Genomic DNA, 17,240 nt, shown 5'->3' with positions numbered 1-17,240 from the left:
GGCTCACACCTGTAATCCCAGCACTTTGGGAGGCTGAGGTGGGTAGACTGCTTGAGCCCAGGAGTTCAAGACCAGCCTAGGCAACATGGCAAAACCTCATCCCTACAAAACATACAAAAACTACTCAGGTATGATGATGTGTGCCTGTGGTCCCAGCTACTCAGGAGGCTGAGGTGGGAGGACTGTCTGATCCCAAGGAGGTCAGGGCTGCAGTGAGCCATGATTGTGCCACTGCACTCCAGCCTGGGTGACAAGGGAGATCCTGTCTCACAATCAATCAATCAATCAATCAATCAATCCAGGGGTGAAGACCACACTCAAAGTATCTGGGAGTTGAGGCCTCGGAGAGATCTACATGAACAGGGCGTTTGTCCTCTTCCACTCCCACTAAGGGAGGGCCAAGAGCAATGCAGCTGCCCTCCCTAACACTACTCCAACTCAGGAGGCTGTGATCAAGGACATGCGAGCCCCTCTTTAGGTGAAAACCAGCTCCATCCCCCCTGCAGAAACGCGCCCACTCAGCTCGTGTGCCTACACTCTCTCTCCTGTAACAAGTCAATTTACAAAATCCAGACCCATCCCAGCAAGGGGACCTGGATCGGCCCTTCTCACCCGCATATCATCTTGAACCCAAACAGTCCACTGAACCAGCAAATCCTCAGCCAACCCCCTGGCATGCAGACTGTGCTCTCTCTCCAGGCAGATCCACTTTATAAACCACCAGAGAAGCCCCATGGAAGGTTCTGCTTGCAACAAAAAAACAAACATGCTGATGTCACTCCAACCTGAGCTCTTGGGCCCCAGTGATGGGGCCCGGGGGGCTTTAGAGCAGGATGCTTGTCCCAGAGCTGCCTTTCCAGACCAAGTGAGCCATCACCCCGGGACCCCCTGGACCAGTCAGGCCTCCATGAGACTTGGCCAGCGCGTTCCCGTTAAAAATGGCCCTGCCGTTCACCTCAGCCAGGTTCCCGCACGCACGCTAAGTACTTGTTTGCTGAACTGAAAAATCATTACCACAGAACACGTCAAGTAATGAAAGATGTTTTCCTCGCAGAAATGTTAAATACTTCACTTCTTTCACAAGGAGCATGTACATGTGTTTCCAAATAATACCTTGCTCCCTCCCTACCCACACTACATCAGAAAGTGTGGAGTTCCAGGACCCAATTTGAACAGGCTCATGTTGCACGGCTCTAAGAACCAAGAACATGCTGTTGTTTTATTTATTTTCCTTTGCCCAGCTGACTACATGTTTGTTCTATTACTTATTCACCTAACCATCTCGGTAGGAACCTCCGTCACGTAGGGGAGGGTCCATTCTGCCTTATGATTTCATACAGAAAAGCAAGAGAAAAGAACACCACCGTAGTCTCATCTATTACACAGCCGTAGTACTTGCTAACTAATATATACGAAAGAGCCATTTTACTACAAGCCTAGAGCAGAAACAAAGGCAAGAAATGGAATGGGAACATTTCACCACGTGAAAACCACTGATAACCCATCTTCTCCTCTGGCAAATATGAATCTCTGCCCCCTTTCAAAAGCTTTTTGTTAGGCAGATGAGTAATAACAATTGCATCTTATGCAGACTGAGGTCTTTTAAGTGTTTTAGAATGTCTCTACCTACAGGGAGTCACACTGGTTAATTTCTGCTGCCTTCCCCTCTCATCCTAAGGCTTCAGGCAAAGCCAGCAGGGTGGGGGCCGAGCCTGCTTTGAGTCTATGGCAGCTGAGTTAGGAAAAACCAAAATGACTTCCAGGTAACCTTGTCTCACGGAACTCCAAGAGGCAAATACACATCACTTAGATAGAACACTCAAATATCAAGTTGATGCGGGGGTCAGTGGAGTTTTAGTATATATATGGCTTATATATATGGTATATATGGTAATATATGGCTTTGGACGTGGTGGTTCTATCCCACCATGCCCCCTTGAGACATAAGAGACCTGTGTTTATTCCTGCCTCCCATGTCAGAGAATCCATAACCCAGGGACACAGATGCTGAAATCCTGGCCAAAATGCATACCCGCAGAACCCGAACCTCCTCTAAAGAATAAGCAATCACCCCTTCTTTCTGCCCTCTCTCTGTCATGTGTTCAGTGAGTCACTCAAACAGCTGCCAGGGGTTACCTGGGGGAGCCAGAAACATGAGATCCCGACCAGGGCTCCAGGAAAAATGACCTGCGTGAACTTCTGAAAACTTAAAGACTTTCCCTTTTCTTCACCCATTGCTTGTTTTCCTTTTTTTTTAAGAGGGAGAAAATCTCACTCTAATTTCACTAGCATTAAAGGTTGACATTTTTTATATGTGAATTCACAAATCTACCATAAATGATTCACAGGATCTTTCTTCCTTTGCCCTTCCCCGACGAACCGCCACATTGTGGAACTGCGTTGGCTGACATTAAGCAAAGCGCTTTCTCAGCAATTATTTGGAAAGGAGAGATGGCAACTACAAGAATTTCTCTCGAGGACCAGAGGAGTTACCCCTACTGCCCACTTCCAAATGGCCAGGTCTCACGGAAGACAGGAGGGCCTCCTCCCCTGCCCAGACACTGCCATCCACCTGAAGTTCTCAAGCCCTGGTCAGGTATCTATTGGAATCTCTAGCATTCCTGCAGCACACCCCATTGTTGGTCTAGAACAGGTATTGACTGCCCTGGAAAATACTGATCTTAAGGACAACTGCTATGTGATCAGAAAACTCAAGAGACTGGTTGTCTCCCAGTCTGACTTGTGAGCTTAGACGGCCACCAAGGAGATTCCGGCTCAAGAACCCAAATTGTCACCTGAAGTCGAAGCCACTCATTTCCCTAAAGGCCAAGTTCTGATAAGGAACACTTCCCCCAGCCTCCTGAACAGGTGAGACCCTCTGCGAGGGTGCCAGCAGGCCTAGCAGGTGCTTTTGCTTATCTGGGTCTCTCTTTCTCTATTTCTCAGGCCAGAGCTGTGTCACCCCCATGGGCTCCAAGTGCATTCATTACAGAAGGTGGACATCACACCACGAGGTGCGGCCACCGGAGATTCCTCTGGGACTCTTGGCAAAGAATCCCCGGTGCTATGACATGCAGGGAGTCAGGGACAGAGTCCCTAGTGCACTGATCTGGCATGCCCTGAAAACGGTGTCCCAGCTCAAAAACGTGTTGCTTTCTTCCTTTTCATGAATTCTAATATTCAAGCCTTTTTTCCTCCTGCTAATTTTAGAAGTCCTGCTATTCTTTGGGAAGAGAATGGTGTGAAAATCAAGCATAGTATCCAAAAATAAAAGAGTAGATCTGTTTCAGGGTTTGCAGCATATTTCACTGAAAAGCAACTCCAGATATGCCACTTTCTATCTAGTTTTTAATACATTTTCCAATTCCTGCAGAATATTTTAGCTTCAGAAAAAGCAAGAACGAACTTCCTAAACTATGACCTTTTTTTTTTTTTTTCTTTTTTTTTTTTTTTTTGAGGCTGAAAGGGGCACCCAGAATGGTGTTTAAACCATGACTGGGGGCCTTTTCAGAATGTGATGTCACATTATCACTCTCTGGCTGGGACTCTGCAGTATACTTTGTGGGACCACACGGAGATGGATTTGAAGTAGGATGGATGGATTCTCTAGGTCCTGAGGACCTAGAGCGTGTTCCAGTTAGGCGAGAGGCCAGAGGAGATGCATAGCTTACTCTGGGCATCTTGATGGTGGACCTCATGGAATTTCTTTCAAGCTTCCCATCTTCATCTTTTAAAAAAAAACCTGGTTATCTAAGGAATGAAGTTTCAGACCCACCAGAACTGTAGAAGGGCATCGCATCCTGGTTGGCAGGGTCTCACTCCAGTTCTTCGGGGTCTGAGACTCTCTGGAAGAGCCAAGACTGCAGGCCGGGAAGTGGAGAACAGACATGGGGCGCCAGCGGATACCTGAAGACCCCAGCCTGCGCCTCCTCGCCAGCCAGGGAAGCCAGAGATTTTTAACAAAAAGTTAGAACTCTGTGTCAAGCCCTTCAAGCAAACAATAAATATTACTTCTGTTCATAATCGGACTTCTCTCCAGCATCGTCTTTGAATGTTGAACCTTTTTCAATTAATTAAAAACTATGCACTGCAGAGTGCATATTTTATCAGCCCTCAGCTGCTTAAGTGTCTAGAAAAGACCAAGCAGTTTTTCTTTCTTTCTTCCTTTCTTTTTCCTTTTTTTCTTTCTTTTTTTTTTTTTTTTTTTTTTTTTAACAGGCAACCCAGAGCAAGTACTTGCAAGGGTCATATCTTTTTAATTATCTTTTCTCTCTTTGATTAATTATTCCGTCTGACAATAGCGTGTTTCTAATGCTATTCACCTGCCTTTGATGATTGACAACTTTTCTGTCTGATTCAGAACAAACAGCTGCTGCCACAATCTCCTAGCAACCCGGGTGTGATGGATGAGCCCCCAAGATGGATGGCTGCAATAAATCATGTCTCCAGCCATAAAACTGAGAAAAGGGGATAAGAAGAAAAGCGAACAAAAAACAAAACAAGGTTTCTTCCCATGAGTGCACTCAGTTCCTTACCAATTATACCTGAAATGGACTTTGCACCTATTAATAGCGAAGTTTTTCTAATCAGTAAAAATGGGATGATGGCATTTGTATCAAAGGTGTTTACAATTGTTCCCGCAAATTGGCACTTGTACTCCAATTACCTCCAACACTGCCCAAGTGCAAGGGCAGATGAACAAAGTTTTGCCTTCTTCCACGAAGTCTCAGCAAGGAACAACATCACCTTTGTACCTTTGGCAACTATTCCAGGCACCAACAAAGAATACAAATCTGATTCTACCCAAATTTTGGCAGCAGCTGGACAACACCAAAAGTAAATTCTAAGTCATGCTGTGTGCAGTGCAAAGTGTTAAGCTGCGAATAAAGTTATTTCAAAATAAACACACACACACACACACACACACACACACGTTGCCTGGAGCTGATGAGTGAATCAGTACCATTTCCATTTCTTTCCTGTTCATGGCAGTTGCAGGCGTTTTACATGTCAGGGAAAAGTTTGTCCCAGAGGTGGCAAGATAGGCACGTTCAGCCCTTCCACAAATTCTAGATTCTCAATTCTTTAGGTAGAAAAACTCTTCCGGTCTAACTTTCTATCCCATCATTCTTAAAAATGAATGCCCACACTGTAAGTCATACAACAAGCCTTTGATTTCATTAGCAACCCCAAATAAAGTCACATATTTAATAGAATCCCTGCCAATTAAATTTGCACTATCGGGGCTCTTCCAGTGGTGGAGACCCAGCAGGAAAGCCTGGAGAGTTTCTACTTTCCTTTTTCCACCAGGGAAGCAGGCTTCAAGGCCTCTTGCAGCAGAATAGGTGGAAAGGCCAGAGCTTCAAGGAATCCTCAGGCAGCTGGGGGCTGTGTCAGTGAATCAGGCTGCGTCCCTGAGTACTTCCAGTAGGTGGGGGTGTCCTGGTGCACACAGCTCAAGGGTGCAAACCCAGAAGCGATTAACTGCAGGGCCTGGAAACAGCTGTCCACATCAGGACTGGTGGGGGTCTGCTGGGGCCCTGCGGAGGGGACAGAGCTCAGGCACAAAGGGGAAGAGGCTGCTGGGAGCCCGGGCAGGGAGCCGCAAACGATTATTTTTTATCTGAAATATTCCTGAGACGTGGAAGTCTTTACGTTTTACTTCATTCTCGCACTACTAACCAAGCCAACCAAAAGATTTTTTTAATAGTTATATTGTGCTAAGCTTTTCAGATACGGTGTTTTTTTTCTTTTTTCTTTTCTTTTTTTTTTTTAGCATGACATGGAGTTTTAAAAAAATCAGACAAGGGTTCTGTCTTCAGCAACTGCAGCTCTGTTTATATTTTAATGTTTTGTACGTGACTGCTTCTGTGGGGGAAGAAAGAGAAAGAAGCAGAGAGAAACTTGCCTGTGAGCTTTAGTGTAAATCACAGATACTTCATTTTTCTCTGTGTCCTTGGAAATTATTCAAAATTAAAGCCTGCCTCCCTCCACCTTTTCTCCTTCCTTCCTTCCTTCCTCCCTCCCTCCTTCCTTCCTTCCTTCTTTTTTTCTTTCTTTCTTTCTTCAGTGGGGGAGTCTTCTCTATTGCATATGGGAGGGTTTGTGTCTGGTCAGCTGCAATGAGAAGGCAAGGCCAATCGATAGAAACACACACACAGGCCCCTACCCTGTCCCAGCTTGTCCGACTCTCAAGTTACAGGTTTACACGGCAAGTCTAAATAATATTCAAAATGATAAATGGTACCCGAAGCCCGGCATCCACCATCAATCTTTTTTTAAGGAACATCCATCTTCAATAACGCACGTTTGAATCATGTGAAGTCAGGAGCCCTGAGATTCATTTATACCACTCTTTGCAAGCCAGGGTGGCTTGAATGATACCTGTCAACCCTTTTCTTTCCTTTTTTTTTTTTTCTCTCCCCTTGACTAATGGGGGAAACAAGGCAGGGAAAAGAGAAAAGGAACGAGAAAGGGGAAAAAGAAGTCAGAAGAGCGTCAAAGGCTGAACAGTGTGGTTTAGCAGATAATATGAACGAACATAACCTCTCCCGTGCCTCTGCCAATCTTGCGCCCGCCACGCCACACACCCAGCCATCCAGAAGCAGGCTCTACCCCCTCTCCCCTGCCCAGCCTCTTTCCTCCCTTTCCCTCTCGCCAAATCAGCAGAGCTCCCTCCTGCAAGCCATAGGGTACAGTACCAAGAGGAGGAGGAGACAGCCTCACATGGACCTGGGCTTCCCTCCCCTCCCTGAAGTCTGGCTGGGGCCCATATGATAAATGACATATGTCATTCTGTCAGGAGGGAAGGGTGGGTCAGTGATGTATGACTCTGCTGAAAAGGAAATCGACTGTTTGGCATGGTGCAGGCTCTTCTCCACCAGGATTTAGTTTCAGAACTCTGAAATGAATTCTCTGACGTTTCAAGTGCATACTTAGGGCAGGGTGATGGGAGGCCTGGGAAATCGTACTCCATCCTCCCACTGCCCTTCCCATAGCAAAAAGCAAAAAAAAAAAAAAAAAAAAAAAAAAGAAAGAAAATAGGCGTTCTGTTGCTGGATACCTGCAAAAGGCCACGCACGTGTCGAAGTCCCTAGCTGTCGCAACACCGTGGGTTATTAAAAAAAATGTGACTTAAAAAAAAAAGAAAGAAAGAAAAGAAATTAAGTGGAGTCAGGTTAGCCCTTTTATTTATTTATTTTTTAATGGCAAAGGGCTGACACAAAAGCAAGATAAAAATTAGCATGTTTGAAGTAATCGTCCCACAGCTTGACATCTGCATAGTAAATTTTAAAGGAAAAAAATGTGTCAGACAGCCATGAGCCGCCTCGCCCTCCCCCTTTCATTAGCTCACTGCCAGGGTGGCACTGCTGAACCTCATTATGGCGAGAGGATTTATGAAGCTGAACCCAATGGCAAAGAAAAGGCATCTGTCAATAATTGTAGGGAGCTGCACTCACAGCTTTGAAATCTCATTAAGTATGCAGTTATCAGGCATAAAGATCAAAAACATTACTCAACTCCGACAGAATCTTATGGAGGAACATTAATTAGCAACAGGCCTACAGTACAAAAAAAAAAAAAAAAAAAAAAAACCACAGACTTCCTCTCACACCTGCCCAACCCACAAACCTAAAGCAACACTCCCCCTCCCGCCTGAAAAAAAATAATTCCCAGCATCTGAAACTGATCAAGAACATGAAACAAGAGAGACGCACACAGAAAAGGGGAAAGGGAGGGAAGGGGTGGGCGGCGGGCAGGGAGGAGGGGAGAGGGAGGGCGGGGAATTCAGTTGAGAAAGCCTTGGCGGTGAGGAGAGAAAAGGAAGAAGCTGTCAAACTTGAGAAGGATGTCAGTGCGGGCCCTGATTACTGGGGCCTATGGAGTTCTCAGACCTTTTATCATCCTCACCATCAAAACCAGCCTGGGAGTCACTGCTGGGAGGACTGGGGGCTGCAAGTTTGCTGCCCGGGCCCACGGCCCAGAGCCAAGGACCCTCTCCTCCAGCCCCTGCTTACCTGGCAGGCAGGAGGCTGCAGGGCCAAGACCCAGGAGGCAGGCCCCGGTTTCCCCAGCCAGTCTGCACCCAGTCGGCTAAAGCTGGCAGCAAGACCCGCCTTCACAGGCTCTGGACATAGGCCAGGCAACCACTGTGTTCACCTTCCATCTCTCAACCACTGTAACACACCTTTTTCTTCCTCCAAAGAGGCTGCAGCATCCCCTTCTCACACATGCACCCTCTGTTATTTGAGTCCTGTGTGCAATCCCTTACTGAAAAATACAATATAGATGGGGGGAGGCACGTGGAAACTGCCAAGCTGACCCTGAATCCCGAGGCCTCCAGACCTCTGTAACACACTTGGGACAAGGTGCAGCTCATTATGGGTGTCCAGGAGATCCACACACCAGTTTGACTCTAGGATCTCCAGGAAGTTAAAATTAAATGACAAGTTACCTGCCCCATCACATTCTAGCCTCTTGCAAGATGCATCGGCAAAGAGTAATGTACATAATGTACATGTGTTTCGGAAACATCCCACAAGTATTGCACACTTGGGGTCTCAGGCAAACTTCCCTGATGTCCTGTGGTGGTCTGGATCCAGGGTAGATGAACAGAGGCCTGATGGCATGGAAGTACGTCTCAAATACCACTCAGGTTTCAGTCCAACAGGCAACATCAGCCACCCCCGGACATGCCATGCAACAGTGAGGCACCATCTGTAGCCCCCACCATGAAAGGTGCAGGAAAATAATAAAGTAGATATTCTGCATTTTATTGCCCTTATTGCACTGTTATAGAAAGGTGGCCTTCTGCTTACCTGCTAGCATGCTCTCTCTCGCTCTCTCGCGCTCTCTCTCTCTCACACACACACACACACACACACACACACACACACACACACACGGCACTTCCCACAATCCCACACCATAAGAAAACCTACAGAACAGCTCCTTTGATCTGAATCCTCTGCTAGCATTCTCTTAGCTCCTCACTCACTCCTAAGCCACATTCTTCCCTGGTTCCACGGCTACTTCTGAAGTGTTTACCTCTCTGGTCTACTCAGAAGACAATGGTCACCTTTTCATAATTAGCCACATCTTTAAGAAAACCGGTATTAAGATTCCTAGGCAACCAGCCTGGAGATCCCTCCAAACCAAGGCCCATCTTTTCCAATAAATGCTTCTCCTTTAGAATATCAATGAACACAGCTCGAATAAACTGTCACCTATGACCAAAAATAGTCAGGAACACTTGTCTACAAACCAGACTTGATGAGAAGGCATTTTAGCAGGAGTATTACAATAAGGTGTTTATATTTTTTATGTGCTTACCATATTACCTTTATTATGTGTAACATCAAAGTGATTATAGCAATTACATCTAACAGAATTAATTACAGAACTTCCCATCATTCCAGGATACATAATGCATTAGAGGTAAGCCAAAGAAAGAAAACATCTTGATTGTAGTAACTATTGTTGGGGTATATTTTCTCCAGCAGCAATGCCACACCAACGGCAGCTTTCAGAGCAATGGAAACTGACAGGTTTAACAGGGAAAAAGCTGTATTCTCTTAAAATTGAGCTCACGCTTTTTGCTTAATAGTACGTTGGTGATAGTGGACATATAAAATCAATTTAATTTTTTAAGTGTAAATCTTTGAAAGGTGCTGGTTAATCCACCCAACCAATGTTACTACATAAAGGAGAAAGCACATGGGTGAAAGACTTACAAGTCTTTACGTATGCAAAATAAATTCACTCAAGGCTTCATTAATATTAATTTAAATTCAAAACCCATTTACATTAAATTGTTCATTAAAAATTGCCTATTTTATGCAACATGCATTTCTCAAAGAACTCAGAGGAAACTGAATACATAGGACTAGATTTAATGATGGGAATGGAAAATCAAAAGTAAATGAATTGGAGTCATTTCACGTATATTACCAAACAGCCCTTTGCTCTCCATTAAGGATGGGTTCCACTTTGGGGAACAAATATATATTCTGAATATTGTGTCTTCTACTGCTATAAACTTGTAAGCATGACCTCTGGCCTACCACAGAGGAAAAAGAAGAAAAACAAGAGAAACTGGTGGAAGGGAGAGGGCAGCCAATCCAAAACTGGGCTTGGAATAACGCAGGGAGGGTTTGCCTTCGGTTCATACCTGGATTCACAGTGCATTGAGAGTTAGGCTTGCATTTTTAAAAACGTACATAAGTTAGCATCTGCCAGTGCCCATCTTGATCTAGAACTAACAGTGTCTCTCTCCCCTATACTCTACCCTTTACATTCCTTTATTCCCTCAGCCAGGTGACCAGGAACATGAAGACAAGGAGTTGGTAAGTTCCCTGTGCTCTCCCTCCTGACAACAATCTGAACCTACCCTGTTTCCCCAACAGCTGTTCTGGATGAAGAAAACACAGTCATAATTAATAACATGTGTCCTGACAGTATGAATTAATAATTTATCATTAAGCCCAAACAAATTTAAATTATTCTTCAAGAGCCACACCTTTGCATATCTGAGAAAATAAGGTAAGGAGATGGTTAAAATGTCCACGTAACGTGACCTTCAGTGAACCACTCGCCCCCGCCCCCCTGACTGTATCTCTTGGACTATTCTTGTTGAAATGCTAAAATAATTTACAGAATTGAAAGTAATTAAACCCAAGAATCGAAATGCTGATCAAACTAAGTGCATGTGCTAGAAATGTCTTCTTTTTTAAATGGGGCTTATAAAATATTCAATATTTGGTCAAGGACACTATGTAATCTTTCTAATAAAGATTCCTAAACCTAGAGTATGACAGTTGTTCAGGCAAGTGGTCATAAGAAGATTATGTTCTATTACTGTCTTTTTTTTTTTTTTTTAACTTCCAAAAATGCATAGCGTTATTCTGGTCACAAACAGTGACCTGAATTTTTAAGTCCATGTCTAAACGTAAATTTCTATAAATCGTGAAAAATTAAGAAAAGCTACCAAGTCTATGTCTCCAGTCCTTACAATTCAGAGTTGTTTTTTTTTTTTAAAGAAAATCCAGAAACAGGGGAAAAATATTGATAGCCATTGTTTAGTGGGATTTAAAAATTTAATGACTAACTGCAAATACTGGAAACTGGAATTAATCTGTCTGGATTTTTTTTAAAAAGGCTTACAGACATTTAAATGCATGTATCGGGACACTTTATCAACCTAACATAAAATTGTCATCTTATCTTATTATATGACTATTTTATGCACGTGTCAAAGAATTTAAAAATGACTGCCTGTCTATTGAGTCTAATTACAACTGCACATTATCTGTCTGGATGTACCAGTCCATATCATTGTTACTAAATACAATATATTGTATTCACCTTTCATTTGTAACTTCAGACAGAGAAACCACAATTTAGAGCATAACTAAAACACAGACACACAGACACACACACAGAGTGAACACCTGCAAGGGTTTGGGATACAGGATACCACTGTTCCCTTCTGTCCTTTTCCCCTCCATGGGTTTTGAGGGTAGTGCTACAGGGCTGTGACAAAGCAGCTGATTTGAAAGACCCATCTACCCACCTGGGCTGGACACTAACACAGAAGGGTAGACACACACACCCTACTTTATTTCATTTTTATTAATTTTTTTACGACACAACCAAAGCTATTTTTACCCTCTGCCCAGTGACAAGCAGGGATGAAAATGGGACAGGAGGAAAGCTTTACAAACTGCACTTGGAATAACTGTGAACTGCTGCCACTCTTGGATTAAACATGGCTGTGTGCACCAGGACTGGGCACTTCCGACTCCTTTCCTCTCTGCCTTCCTGCCCGCCTGCCTGCCGCAGCCCTAGCCCCAGCCTGACTCTGGCAGGACACGTGTGAAAGAGAAAGCACCACAAGAGGTCCAGACACTCTGCCTTCAAGAAGGTAGATCCTTTCTCTTTCCAGAAATCCCAGGAGTGGAGGGCGGGGGGTAAAGGAATGGTTTTAATTCTCTCAACTCACCTGGGTTTCACGGCATTTCCCACGGCCCTGAGCAGTCACCTTTCATTCTAATCACTCGACAAAACAATCTTTAGCAAAAAGAGGGGAAAAGGCAGACGTGTGAGGCAATTTAGGGAATCGCTGCTGAGGCATCAGTTATTGACTATCTGGCTCCTGTTTATGAGCGTGCTCAAGGCAAAACTGAGAACAAAATGACAACATCAACAGCTCACAATCAAGTGTGGCCCTGGAGAGCACTGAAGCCCTAACTGACAGCTGTCAAGATAATGGGGACACTGCAGCTGATTCTGGAAGGTTCTCTTCCCCACGTGGACGTCCAGGGGAATAGCCTTGCCTCCCACCTCCTTTGTTTTTCTGCTTCGTCTTCTTGGTTTTCCTTTTTAGAATTTGCATTGTTGCTCTCATTTCGTAGGAAATGGGGGAAGAAAAATCATAGAACGGTCAAAACCAGTCCCTCTGCCACCTTGCTACAGAGTAGAATACCTGTCCAAGGAGAAATACATGGCAGGTCTGAGAGGAAATAAATTCCCAAAGCTAAGGCCGAAATGCCCTTCTGAATGCTCCATGTGCTTCCGAGAGAGAAGGGAAAAGCTCCTCCCCGGAGCTGCCCGATGTGTGGACCAGACTTAGGAAGGTGTCATCTGGACATCACCAGGTGGGCCACCTCTTAGGCATGCCCATATCTACTGGCAACATGAAACCCCCTTCTGCCTGTTCCAGGGGGATCCACAGTGTTCTGTGACACCAGCAGACCCTAGGGGGTCCAAGTCACTTTCACAAAAGTCAAGATGCTTGAAGATTTACCCTCGCCTTGTTTTTACCACCTGAGAACTCCATGGAACATTACCCCCTTTCAAAGAACACAGCTCGCTGGCAAGTTGTGGTTCGATGATTTCTTTTTTATTTTCTTTTTGGAGGCATAAGAAATGGTCTTTTACGATTTCACATTTGCCTCCAGAAAATTAATATAAGTAAATAAAATAGCTGCTAGTAAGTATTACACTAAAATTTTTCTGGCATTTTCAGAAATGTTTGTTAAAAACCACTCTGAATAGGAGAAAGTCATGCTTTAAGCAAGGGATAATGGTCATTTTGCCTGAAGGACACTGTCCTTCCCTAACCCCACTCCTCTGAGCTTCTAAAGGCAGCAACATCTGTCCAGCACAAACGCACAGCCCCTGGAAATTACAGGTCTCAAAGAAGCAAACTCCCGCCCAGGTTTCTCTTTGGCAGGTAAAGAAACCTCTCTTTCTCTTTGAGAAAAGACACTAAGCCATACATAGTTTCTATGAAAACACCAAAAAATCCTAAAGTACAGAAATATGTATTTTCAGGGATTCTTGGAGCCTCCTTCGGCCTTCGGGAAAGCAATGATACATTGGCCTAGATATGAAGACTGCGTGTACCTGTGTGCCACGTCTGCTCGCCCTACCCAGCTCTTGGCCTTTTGTGGTTGTTATTCTACCCCAGACCATTAAAAGGGCCCTAATTCCTATGACATGATTATCCAGGTACCAAAGCCCATTTGTCACCTGCAGCAGAAAATTGAGTTAATGCACAACTAAAGGCAGCCAGGACTGTGTAATATCAACTTGATTACATCAAACTAGCTGCAAACCTAATTCTGCTGGATGACACTGCGTCGAGCTTGTCATCTCCAATCATTAAAGCTGTCAGGAATCCATCAGGTTTACAGCTAATTAGGTGAACACTAATGAAGCTGGCAAAACAACTTTTCTTTTTTTATGGCTGAGCGGACCTTTCAGTTTGGAGGGGAAAAAAAATTCTCGAGTATTCTCAAGGTTGCTGGGGACTGGATTTCCAGTTACCAATCAGCAGACATCTTTCTTTTTCCCACTCTCTCTCTCTCTCTCTATCAGTACAAAGCAATCAATTTGTCATCACTCCCAGTATGCCACAAAAGCTGGCATGAACCTTATAACTTGCAGCTGGGAGAACTGAAAAAGAGGAGAAAAAAAAATGGGAAGTTTCTTGTCCATCCAAACAAACAAACCAACCAAAAAAACCTCTGTGCATACTTATCACCAGCCTAAATGTGGAGTTTTTTTTTTTTTTTTCCACTCTTCTTAAATAAGCAGCTCTTCAGTCAGCCTCCACCCCCTCCTCCACATGTCCATTAGGCAGAGGCATTCTGATAAAGTAAATCCAAAACCCGAGTATGGGAAAGAAAGAAAGCACTCATGCTGCCAGCTTCTGATTGACCATTAAGCTATTGATGAATGTGCTTGTCAGGAGAGAGACAATTAAATCAAATATGAAACAAAGTCGTTTTGACGGGTCATTTTGATAGAGCAAAACCATTCTTCCATCTCCTATTAGTCCTGCAGTCAAGTTTTTTATATAATGAATTTTTCTTAACTGACCTGAGATTTCCTGGCTGGCTTTCTTTTTTAATAATAAAAAAAAAAAAAGTGCAGAAAGGTTAGTGAACAGGTTGCTCTAAAAATAAATAAATAAATAAAGCCAACAGCAGGTTCCCTCCTCCTCTGATATTTTTCTGGAGGAAGCTATCAAATAGGAGTCTCAGATTGGCAGGGTGCAACTGAAGAGATGAACTAGAGAGAGAGTTCTGAACCAAATGTAAAGATGTAATCACATATGGTTCATTGGATGGAGGCACACACATACCTTAAAATGTGTATCCAAAAAGGAAAGAAAAAAAAATTTTTCAAAGACTGGAAGAAGCCCAAGACATTCCTACTACTCAACTTTGTGAAGGATTCCTCCAAAGTTTCAGAGTTTATTTTGGGTAGATAAGCTCATTGCTTGAGCCTGGAATTTAAAGTAGAAGGTGGGACGGGCAAGAAGCAAGCTCCAGGAGGTTAACTAGGGAGGCGGCAAGCTCCCTACAATCACTCCTGGAATTTTCAAACTTTCTAAATTTGGGCAACACAGAGGACAGAGAACAAAACCTGCATCCTAAGCCCCAAACCAACCCTGTTTTCTTCTGAGATTTTCTGAAGACACTGGCAGGCAAGTACATTTCTGGGAGAAGAGAGAATTATCATTCCTTCTCTGTGACCCCGTTTAAGGGGTCTGGAGTACAGAGTGCAGCCAACGTGTGAGGTCCCCTGGCAGTGCCGGCTGGCGTGATGGAAATTATGGGCACGATGGGTACAACGCCTTCATCCAAGATGGGCACCAGCCAATGCCCTGACCCTACTCTCTGCCCTTTCCTCTAACATCAAAAGAGAAGTAAAAGAAAGGAAGAGGAAACAGAAGAAAGGAAGCCCCACTTAACCCTCCCCTTCAGGGAGCATCTGAACTCTGCACATCTGAGTGTTACTCATATCAAAATACATCACGTCCATATGTGGTCCTCTCGGCAATTCGCCCCAAATCCCAAAGTCGCACTGACAGGGCCCTCCTGACGTCACAGAGCTTGGCCTCACTATTCCAAGTGATTTATTGATGTTTATTGGGAATGAATAGATCAAAGGCAGCAGCATGACGGGCGATCAATCAGTCATCAAATCAAGGATGGCAACGGGCCAGAAACCCTTCTTCCAGGCAACATGCCCCCAACCCACATTATTGCAAAATAATGTTATGTGTGTGGTTTTTGTTTTGTTTTCAGTGATGCGTTTTCCAGAAAAGAAAAGAAAAAAAATTGGCTCAGTCTTAACAGGAGTTGACACTCCTGGTTGAAGAAAGAAAGAAAAAAAAAAAAAAAAGGAGGAACAAAAAAGTACTCACACACGTCCCAGAACTAAGTGCTATGCGGAGATGAGGGTGGGAGCAGCAGTACAAGGAGGGGGTGGGGGCAAGGAAACACAAACAGGGGAGAAGGAAACGCCAGCATCTAACATGGACTTGACAGTCATCTGACAATACCCAGACCCTCTGCGCTCCGGTTTCCACCGCTGTGCCCAGTTTGGGCCCAAGAAATGAGGAATCAATCGGATTAGCACTAAGGTGGCCAAGGGGACTGGCTCGCTCACTCGCTCGCGCTCCCTGGCTTGGCGGACACCGGGCAGTCTCCCGCCGATCGGCCGCCCGCAGGACGCGGAAGGTGTCCCGGGGAACTCAGGTGACCCTGCCCGCCCCCCACAGAAAAAGCCAGACCGGGGTTGCTTCCCATCCCCTCTGGAGCCGGAGAGCTGAGGAGGCAGGGACCTGGCGCGGCTCAGCGCGCCCAGCAAGCGGTTCCCCAAGTGGGTGCGAGAGGGAAGAGGGCAGAGCGCGGCGGGGCGTCCGGGGGGCGCCCGGTACCCGAGGCGGGCGCACGCACCCAAACAGGGGAGCTGCACCCGGAGTTACTCAGCGCCGGCAGAGGAGCGGGGCGAGGAGCGGGGTCGCGCCCGCTGGAGGCGCGGGGCTAGCGGAGGAAGAGGAGGAGAGCAGAAGGAAGGGGAAGCGGCTCGTACCTGCTGCGCGCCGGGGCGCCTGCTGCTTCCTCCTCGGCATGATGCTTCTCCGGCGACTGCCACTGCCGCCGCCGCCGCCGCCGCCGCCGCTGCCGGGCTGAGGACAGGGAGGGAGGGGCGGCGGGCCCGCGGGGGGGCGAGGCGGGCCTGCTCTCAGCCTCCCCCCCGGAGAGCGGCCGCCCGCAGGATGCTGCTGCGCCCAGGCTCTCCGCGTCCCCCCCGCGCCGCGCTCCGCCGCGAACCCCGAACGTGCGGAGGGAAGAAGGAGGGCGGGCGAGGGAGGCTCGGGGAGGGAGGAGCGCGGGGGGGAGGAGGAGGCAGAGGAGGAGGAGGTGGAGGAGGAGGAGGAGGACCGCGCTGCCGGCGGAATGGGAAGTTTGACAAATCGCTCCAGAGGCCGGAGGAGGAGGGGGCGGGGAGGAGCGGCGGCCCTGCCCCCCCCCGCCCCGTCCCCAGACGAGGTGCGCGGGGTTCGGGGCTGGGGGGCGGGGAGAGGGGGAGAGGGCGGGCAGAGGGGTGGGAGGAGGAGCGCGGGAGCGGCCCGGGCCGGTACTGCCCCGGCCCCCGCCCCCAGGCCGGGGGTCACGGCATCCGGGGGGACGCGCAGCCGCCGCCGCGGCCTGGGGCTCGGCGGTCCAGTCTTCTGCCCGCGGCGCGGCTGGAGCGGCGGCGTCGGCAACAGGCAAGCTTAAAGGAAAAGGAGATGATCGTGTCATTCGCCCGCTCGCGGGGGCGCCGCGCCCCCACCCCCGGCCCCAGGCCCGCCTGGGACCCCCGCCCCGCCAGCAAAAGGGGTGCCGCCCCTCCGCCTCCGCCCCGTGCGCACACGCAGGGGCGCGGCGCCAGCCCCG

General features: G+C 46.7%; 1 protein-coding gene across 1 annotated transcript in view; it reads right to left on the bottom strand.

The window, feature by feature from the left end:
- The window catches only part of TSHZ3 (teashirt zinc finger homeobox 3), a 75,583-nt gene extending 58,527 nt beyond the window's left edge, over window positions 1-17,056 (bottom strand). Inside the window, exon 1 of the mRNA XM_007996189.3 lies at window positions 16,390-17,056. Coding sequence (XP_007994380.3) covers window positions 16,390-16,429 — 40 coding nt within the window. The 5' untranslated portion in view covers window positions 16,430-17,056. The remainder of the gene's footprint in view (window positions 1-16,389) is intronic.
- Between the last annotated feature and the right edge of the window lie 184 nt (window positions 17,057-17,240).

The sequence above is a fragment of the Chlorocebus sabaeus genome, chromosome 6 (assembly GCF_047675955.1).
Source record: "Chlorocebus sabaeus isolate Y175 chromosome 6, mChlSab1.0.hap1, whole genome shotgun sequence".
NCBI lineage: Eukaryota > Metazoa > Chordata > Mammalia > Primates > Cercopithecidae > Chlorocebus > Chlorocebus sabaeus.
The sequence above is the reverse complement of the archived record's forward strand: the minus strand, read 5'-3'. Positions and strand labels throughout refer to the sequence as shown.